At 54.2% G+C, this 8,814-nt stretch overlaps 1 protein-coding gene across 5 annotated transcripts in view; it reads right to left on the bottom strand.

The window, feature by feature from the left end:
• Positions 1-1,340: 1,340 nt before the first annotated feature.
• The window catches only part of EFR3B (EFR3 homolog B), a 40,653-nt gene continuing 33,179 nt past the window's right edge, over positions 1,341-8,814 (bottom strand). For 4 of the 5 annotated variants that reach the window (XM_065681941.1, XM_065681942.1, XM_065681940.1 and 1 more), the window contains exons 14-23: positions 8,286-8,361; positions 7,315-7,476; positions 6,848-6,979; positions 6,669-6,736; positions 6,209-6,336; positions 5,711-5,802; positions 5,112-5,160; positions 4,672-4,778; positions 4,434-4,483; positions 1,341-4,112 (exon numbers count right to left, since the gene is read on the bottom strand). In XM_065681941.1, coding sequence (XP_065538013.1) covers positions 4,007-4,112; positions 4,434-4,483; positions 4,672-4,778; positions 5,112-5,160; positions 5,711-5,802; positions 6,209-6,336; positions 6,669-6,736; positions 6,848-6,979; positions 7,315-7,476; positions 8,286-8,361 — 970 coding nt within the window. In that variant the 3' untranslated portion in view covers positions 1,341-4,006. The remainder of the gene's footprint in view (positions 4,113-4,433; positions 4,484-4,671; positions 4,779-5,111; positions 5,161-5,710; positions 5,803-6,208; positions 6,337-6,668; positions 6,737-6,847; positions 6,980-7,314; positions 7,477-8,285; positions 8,362-8,814) is intronic. The other variant, XM_065681939.1, reaches the window with a different exon arrangement.

The following is an 8,814-nucleotide window of genomic DNA, read 5'->3' as shown; positions in this document are numbered from 1 at the left end:
ATTGTGATAAATTTTCCTCTTGCATCCATCCAGAATCTCCCCAGCAGTAACTTGTGCCCATCACCCCTCATCTTTTCCACGGGACTCCTTGTAAAAAGGGAGTCTCTGTCTTCTTTCTATCCACCCTTTAAATACTGGAACATGGGGATAAGGTCTCCCCTGAGCCTTCTCTTCTCCAGGCTGAACAAGCCCAGCTCTCTCAGCCTTTCCTCACATGGCTGCCTGGTGCTTGGATCATCTTTGTGGCCCTTCTCTGGACCCTCTCCAGCCCGTCCACATCTCTTTGGTACAGCAGAGACCAAAACTGGACACAGCGTTCCATGGAAAACTTCATTGCTGCCAAAAGCATCACCAGGCCCCTTCCCCCTTTTACATACTTCCCAGGCAGCAAACCACCAGCATTAATATCATAACGCTGATCTCAAAGATGTCCCAAGGGCTGGAGCAGCTCAGCTATGGAGACAGGCTGAGAGAGCTGGGCTTGTTCAGCCTGGAGAAGAGAAGGCTCCAGGGAGACCTTAGAGCAGCTTCCAGTGCCTAAAGGGGCTGACAAGAAAGCTGGAGAGGGGCTTTAGGCAAGGGCCTGTAGGGACAGGACAAAGGGAAAGGGTTTTAAATTGACAAAGGGGAGATGTTAGATGAGCTCTCAGGCAGAAGTTGTTCCCTGTGAGGGTGGTGAGGCCCTGGCACAGGTTGCCCAGAGAAGCTGTGGCTGCCCCATCCCTGGCAGTGTTCAAGGCCAGGTTGGACGGGGCTTGGAGCAACCTGGTCTAGTGGAAGGTGTCCCTGCCCATGGCAGGGGTTGGAACTGGATGAGTTAAACCATTGAACCATTGAACCTTGAACCAAAACCATTCTGTGATTCTATGACGATTCTATGAAAACAGGGCTCATGTTGGCGTTTTCCCCCACACCTTAGCTAAGAGATGGCCCAGCTCAGTCTGTAATGGTGCAGGAGCAGCTTGCACATGGCACATTGCGCTCAGTGCATGGTTTGGCTTTTGAAATCTCCATCCGGGTGGTTTAATTCCCATTTTGACTCTCAAACGTGGTTTGTTCACATTCACACACACACCATGAGCAGCAACCCAGGACCTTTCTCCACAGCCCCACCATTGCAGGAGCTTCTGTCGGACGGGGGAAAAATTGAGGAAATAATCATAAAGGATGATAAGGATGAAGCCCAGTTTGGGTTGGATCCTGGGCACAGAGCTGGGGAAAGGAAGCTTCTCCATAGCCAAGACCATCCTCCTCCTCACCCCATGCCTTCCCTTCTCCAGCCCTGAGCAACCACCCATGCATCCTCTTCCAGAGACACGCCAAGACAGCAGAGCCCCAGAGGTGGCAACATCAACATTTATTGGAAAAGGGCATTAAGATGGTGTGTTTGGAAATACCAGCGGCCCTTTTACCTGCCTTCTCCTCCCCTGCTCTTGGCTACACACGGAAACGCCACAGTGCTCCAAAATACAGAGATGGAAACGCACACATGCACCGGAACTGCCAACTGCATAGAAATATACTTTGTCATCTATACACACACAAGTATCTAAACTAAACGTGATGTACAAACAGGTCACTTACACCACGGGTGGGGGGCATTTACAGGTGGAGTTTGGGTCCCAAAACGTGGAGGGGACATGGTGAGACATGCTGGGGGGTGCAGCCAGACAGAGGGTGATGGCCCCGGCCCTGCTGCAGGGTCCCACAGAGCGGACAAGGGAGAAGTAGTGGGAGTGGAGGGCCAGGAGGCTGCTGTGCAGGGATAACCCGCAGGGCAGCTCCCCAGAGCAGAGGCCAGGGGTATTTTCTGCCCCTCAGGACAATGGGCACCCCGAGATGTGCCCTATGGTTCCCTTCCTTCAGTGTGAGCAAACCTTGTGCTCATTTTCCCACCTTCTTTGTGGTTTTGAAGAGGTTTGGGGGTGTTTTTTTCCGCACTGACCCAAATCTGGGGGTTGTTTTGCCTACTGTGTTTTGTTAAAAGATGGGAAGAGCCACAGGAGCAAACGCTTCCTCCCCAAGCAGCCAGCTTTGTGCTCCTGCTGCTCGCCCCAGAACCTGCCCCAGCCAAAACTCAGGCTTCAGCAGGACCAGCTATGACGCAGAGAGGGAAAAGGGCTCAGGAACAGGGGACAGAGACACACTGGGACACTGAGGAGAAGCAGCAGCAAGGGGAGAGCCTTGGGCACTGGACAGGGCTGGCACAGGCACTGCTGTGATCCAGCCTAGAGACCGAAATAAACCCTGGTGTTTTTCCTGTCCTCTTAAGCTAGATCATTTCCTAAACCCAGATTAAAGCAGGACTACACAAACAAGCGGTGACCTCGGGGCAATCGTGAACTGTATCTGCCACAGAGGAAAGAAAAGGGGATGGTAATGTGTAATTACAGCTTAAAACAACAGCCTGAAGCTCTGCAGTGAGGTGGTAGAGAAACAGGTTGTGGCTGAAGCGACTAGGCAGCTGCATTTACCCGAGTCCCTCCACCACATGCAGAAGCAGCTCCCACACCTGCAGCTTTAGATCCTTCTGTGTCTCTTCATGTGGCAAAGGCAGAAGCAGCGTATTCAGCCGGAGGGGAAAGGGATCCGCGAGCTGGCAGGAAAGATTCCCCCCCCAGACTGCAAAGTGCGCTCAAGCTCACCTTAACGCACCGACATTTGACAGCAAGACAGACCCTGTGAGCGACTAATACCCCCAAACTGACCTTTCCTCCCCATCCTGACCATCTTCACCTTCCACTTCTGGTTTGGTAGGATGCAGACTTTTCAGCCACGTGTGTCAAAAACAAAACTCTCAAGTCTGGAGCCTCATCTCCCCCCAGCTCAAATCCAGTTATCCAGTTTTATCCTATTGCACAGCAAGAGGCACGATGAAGGGCCTGGAGGGTGGACCCTCCAAAGTGCCTCTTGTCACAGGTATTTCTTACAACACTGGGGTGGCTTTGTGGTTATGGCTCAGGTGACTGAAGATTGGGCTTTGTCCAGGTGTTCTGCTAATAAAAATAATTCAGCAATTCTTTGAGGCAGGAATCCCAAAATTGTGAAAACCCAACCCAAAAGTAGGAAAACAGGGGGTTCATGTGTTTAATATTCCCCAGCACGGTGGTTGCTCCTGCCTTGTGTCACTGGCCCGGGTCCCCCAGTCCCACCGGCTCCTCAGGTGCAGCCCGGCTGTGACCAGGGCGAGGGACACGGCTCGTGTGGATTTTGCCAAAAGGAAAAAAAAAAAGAAAAAGAAAAGTGGGTTTTCCCACAGAAATTGTGTTTTCAGGCGACCTGGGACCAGCCAGGCTGCTGTGTGGCCCCGCACCGGGAGGGGGCAAATCTCCACCCTCGTGCTGCACCAGGCAACCCCTTTGTCCAGGGCATCAGGGCACGGTGAGGTACCCAGGGGAATGACCCACGTGTCTAGGGGAAGGTCCAGACTCACAGGCCGGGAGCTGGATGCAGGGACTGAATCCCCTATAGCAACCTTGCTCAGGCACCATCTCGGGCAGGTTCTGGTTTTGTGGCTGCCCCTGGCTCGGGCACGTTGCACCCCAGCCCCACTCCTGCCTTTCACAGTCTCCCACCCTCCAGCTTCAGCCCTGCCCCTTGCCAGGGGCTCCTCGACATGGCCGACAGATGATGTGGGGAGGGATTCCCTAGAGAACAGGTTTGCTTTATGCCAGGAAGATGTACATGAACAACGTGCTCTGCTCAGAGCCAGAGCATCTCCTCTCCCCTTCCCGAAAACGGAAACCAGCGATGGAGGTCACAGCGAATACCCACCTCCCCGCGCTGCTGTGCCTCCTGCACCACCAACTGCTGTGAAACATGGACACAGAATAAAGAACGGGAGACGGGTTGGTGGTGCCGACGAATCTGAGGGGTGGCCCCAGTGTCCGTGTCCCCACCCATCCTGCAGGAGGATGTGCTCCCCGCAGGGTCAGCAGTCTCTCCCCGAGAGGTCCTTTGGTGCGAGCTGTGCAGCGGTGGCTCTGCCCTACCAGCGCGGCCACCTTCAGTACACGCACAGGTCTGGGAACTTCATCTCGTACACCGGGATGGAGTGGTTCTGGGGCTGGCCATAGGCAGCTGTGATGGTGCCGGAAGGACTTGGTGGTGGCCTGAAACACAAGAGGTGGAAGGAGGTGGTTTATAGAGAGGTTTGGTGAGGAAGCAAAGCTTGTGCAGACGATGTGCATTCCTGCAGCATTGCAGGTCTCCATAGCACCACCATAGCAGAAGGGAATTAAGGCAAACAAACCGAAGGCTGCTCCAGCAGCCCTTGTCCCCTCTTGCCAACCCCAGGCTAGCACCCTTCCCCAGCACATAATCCTCCTTGATAAGGGACACAAGTAGCTCCCATTGCCTCAAAGCCAGTGCTGGCCTTGGGGTCAAGACTCCCCACCCTTGGCACAGCATCCTTGGCTGTCACCCCAACTCACCGTATGGTGATCTCGAAGATCTGGTTGAGTTTGCTCTGCAGCAGCGTCGCCTGTAACACAGACACAGAGGCTCCATGAGTGCAGCTGTACCCAGGTACCACAGTCATGCAAACTGGACAAACACCCCAGACACAGCAGGGAGAAGGTGGCAGGGCAAAATGCAGAGCCGCATTGCCACTGTCCTCCCCTCCCAAGCAGAGCAGCCACAGAGACGCAGAGTGCCCCGGTCCCCACTCACCCGAGCACCGCAGTGGGCAGCGATCTCCTCGAACGGGGCTTTCTGGAATTTCTCCACCACTTGCCGCCTCCGTTCCCGCTCCTGCTCCTCCACGGCGACGCTGTCTACTGAAGCAGAGGGGAGATGGCTCCCAGCTGCTCCTCACCCACCTCCCCACCGCATCCCCACCTCCCCAGCAGGCAGCATGGGTTTGGGCATCACTGGAAAGCCAAGGAGAGGGGCTCCAGGATGTGGCTTTGGGACCAGCCTCTCCCAGGGACACCACCAGGGCCAGGCAGAGCTATGAGGTTGCCTGGTTGACCTGCAGTCCGGGTGCAATTCTGCCAAGGGGACTCATCCATGTGTGACATGCACACACAGGTGCGGGGGTGATGGTACCCATACACACACACACCATGCCTGCCTCCAGCTCTCCTTATCACGTTGGTTCCCCCCCTTACCTATTGCCTTCTTCAGCGTTTCGTATGTGATTTCTTCTGCTGGTGCTCTCTAAAGCAAGGGGAGAAGCAGATGAGGCTCAACACACAGCACAGGACACTGTTTTGGGATCACAGCAACCCAGAACCAGCATCCCAGGCTATATTCTTGCACGAAAAGAGTCTATCCTTAAAGATCAGGGATCTTCTTCCTGGCAAGCTGTGCTTTTAAAGTGTTTTTTTTCAGGCTGGACTAGCCAGGCCTTACACCTCACTGACAGCTCCTGTTGCTAAGAAATATGCAAGGAAATATATAACAGGAAAATAAATTTGCCACCCAAGCAGCAGTGGATAACCCTTCCTGCTGTGTAGCAGCCCTTGCAGGCTGGGATCTGTCAGTACTGGGAGGGAGCATCAGGGGGAGCTGGGTTTTTTCTGACACCATTCGCTGCCAGACAGGCCAGGGCTCAGTTATGGGCTCCTGTACTCACAGCCAGAGGAGCAATTACATATGCAGCCAAATGATGAACTAGAGAGGGCTTAACCTCATGCTGCCAGGCCGCTGAAAGCACAGAGTGCTGAGGGGATAAGGCAGCCTCTGCAGCTCTGGTGTCACATGGTACCTGCTCTCGCTCAGGACTGTTCCTCGACTCCACCTCGACCTGCAGGGAAATGGTCTCACCAATGCTCTTCCTCTTGGACAAGCGATCTTCATCTGGGGAGGAAAAGGAAGGGTTGAAGAGCTAATTGCAGCCTGTCCATGGCCAGCAGGGCGAGCACGGGCAGCCCCCGGAAAATACAGCCCCACATCTCCTCCCCAGGGTACCCGTCCACCTAAGCCATTCGCACAAATTTATCCAAACCAGCAGGACTGAGGAGTGAGCCAAGCGCAGCAGGGCCTATGGCTCCTTCTGCCCAGCCAGCTGTGAATGTCACAACCCCAGGAAGCTCCAATTAACCACTTTGTGCCTCAGTTTCCCCAAGGCTGCATCTTTAACAGAGCACCAAAAAACAGCGGGGCCAGGTGTAGGACAAGAACTTTACATCCCTGTAACTGTGCAGAGCAAGGAACCTGTTTCATCCCTTCCCATTTCTCCAGGTTGCCCCAGGGCGCTGCATACCTGTCAGCTGGGGAACGTAGGGTGTGCTGAGCCGGTCTGAGTTGTAGCCACTGCCTCCCAGCACCTCACTGATCTTGCTCTGCCAGAAGAAGACCTCTGGGCCCAAGCGGTCAAGGCTCTTGCTCAACCTATGGAGACAGAGAATAGACAATGAAGATGGCAGCATCTCTCCTGCTAGGGAACAGTGCCAGCGGGGTTTCTAGTCCCTTTGGGTCAGGAACAGAGAGCTCTCATGGTTTCACTTAGCTCCAGCACAGCCAGATACACCACACTATTTCTGCACACACCAGCACAAAGCCAGAGGCCCTGAAAGGCTCTCAGCCCACCACGATAGATACAGTCCTCAGGCAGGACCACCTTGACATAGGGAATGTCTCAAGAGAGCAGTGATGCTTACTGGGGACAGTGTCTCTGTAAGGGGGCTCACCATTGGGGAAGAGGGTATTTTCAAGGCTCTTACCTGGGTCTCTCTACAAACACGTCTTCAGGGAGTAGATAGGGAGCTTCCTTCTGCCGCATCTGGATGACCTGCAGAAGGCAAGCAAGGAGCCAAGCTCAAACCCAGGGGTGGCTTGTAGAGTCAATGCCAGAGCTGCTGCGGATGAGGCTGCAGCCCTGCCCCCAGACCCTCCCTCGCACCTCATGGATGTGCTGGCAGAAGGTGGGCACGGTGGTGAGCTGGCTGATGAGGTTCAGGTAAGCCGCACCGAGGGCAAAGAGCGCGCAGCGGTTGTACGCTGTCAAGTTATCCTCGTTGATCTGGGCAATCTCCTGCAGCAGAGACACAGTCCCATGATGAGATACAGATGAACAAGGTCCCAGCACTGTCCCCATCCGCCTTGCGGCATCACCTGCCCTGCAAACATCCCAGCTTTTGGAGCTTGAGTTTTGCAGCATTTCAGAGGCTGGGGCAAGGTGAGTGAGGTCTCTCCCCAGTGTGTTGGGCTGATCCATGGTAGGAGACGCTTACAGCAGATGAGGTGCTTCCTCAGAGACACCAGCTCCAAAACAATCTCCTCCCAGAGGCTCCCTCCTTCCCATCACATCCCAGCCTGCCCACCCCAACAGTGCCAAGTGCCAGCAGCACACCCAGCTCCCCTACCCACCTGCACTGCCAGCACCAAGCGGATGAGGTCCACCATGACCTCCTCGTTAGCCAGCTCAATGCTAATGAGCATCAGCATGCTGTAAAGAGCCTCATAGTGAGCCTGCACGTTGCTCTCCTCCTTGCAGATCAGGTAGATGTGCCGGTAGAGCTGCTGGCCATGCTGTGGGGACATGGATGGATGTGGTCAGCCCCTGAGCGTCTCCTGTGAGCAACACTGCCATCAACACAGAGCAAGAAGAGCAGCAGGGCCCAGCAAAGGAGCCTCCATCCATGCAGGAGGGAGCAGAGCTCCTCTGCTCACCAAGGTGTGACTATCAGGTGGTATTTTACCATCTGATGCTGGACCCTGATGGGGAAGAGCCACCAGCAGGTCCAAGAGCAGAGCCCAGGGCAGGCACAGAGCACTCACAGCACCACGGCCAGGGAAAGGAGGCCTCTGTTGCAGATGCATTAGAGAAATGCTTGGACCGCAGCAGAAAAATAAAAGCTGAAATACGCTGCTTGACAGCAAGACATGGGACAGAGCAGGGCACACACCGGCAGAAGGGAAACTCAGCTCGGTAACAGTTTTTGGTTTGGGGGCTGCATTGCTGCTCCCCAGTGTGTGCAAGGAAATAAACTGATCCCACCTTGCCTAGATGAGCTCCAGAGAGTTTTGCTGGAAGTGTTTTAAGGAGGCAGTGGGAGGAACAAAGTCAGGCAATTTTGAAAGCTACTTGCTAGATAGCTTTTGGGATACCAGCACATCCTGAAGTACTCATTCCTTGGAGCAAATAGCTGATTTAGGAGTCTAGGAAGGCCCACACATGAAGCACTGATAGAGATTAAATCCCACTGGCTTTTCCCAGGGACATCCTCAGGTTTAGAGGCATCAGGGTACTCCAAAGACTCAGCGTGACTTGGGGAAACAGAGGCACAATCCTCAGCCTGGTCTGCACAAGGACAGCTTGATCCAGACCCTGACACTACCTTCTTCATGAAGACAGTATCCTGGCGTGAGCACTTGTCCACTTTCAGCTTCAGGACCGAGATGTCGCTGATGGTGCTGCAAGAAAAGGCCAAGGGAAAGGAAAATCTCAGACACCAGAGGCAAGAGGCGCAATTCCTGCATCCCTGCAGAGCTGATGGTCAGGAATGAGCTGTATGGGAGGAATTGTTAAAAAGCCAACAGTGTCTTTTAAAACCCATCTGAGCAATTCAGATATTCAGGAGTACTGAGCCAAATCACTACAGGATTTCAAGGCAGTGGCACTCAGCAACACAAAGGCGGTTGACAAAGAAGTGTGCAAGCGAAGGGGGTTAGCAGAACCACAGCAAAACCCATAGAGATGTTTCCATCTGGAATTACAGTCACCTTCTCCCAAGGTTACGCAGCATGGACAACATGAGTGCCCAGCAGGCCTATCCATGGCAATGCAATGCAGCCACGGCACCTGCACAACCTCCTGGGACCACTGACTAACCACAGTTACTTTCAGCAACATGGTCTTATGTCCCC

Source organism: Lathamus discolor, chromosome 5 (genome assembly GCF_037157495.1).
Source record: "Lathamus discolor isolate bLatDis1 chromosome 5, bLatDis1.hap1, whole genome shotgun sequence".
Taxonomy (NCBI): Eukaryota; Metazoa; Chordata; class Aves; order Psittaciformes; family Psittacidae; genus Lathamus; species Lathamus discolor.
Note: the sequence above shows the minus strand (reverse complement) of the source record. Positions and strands in the feature narration are given on the sequence as shown.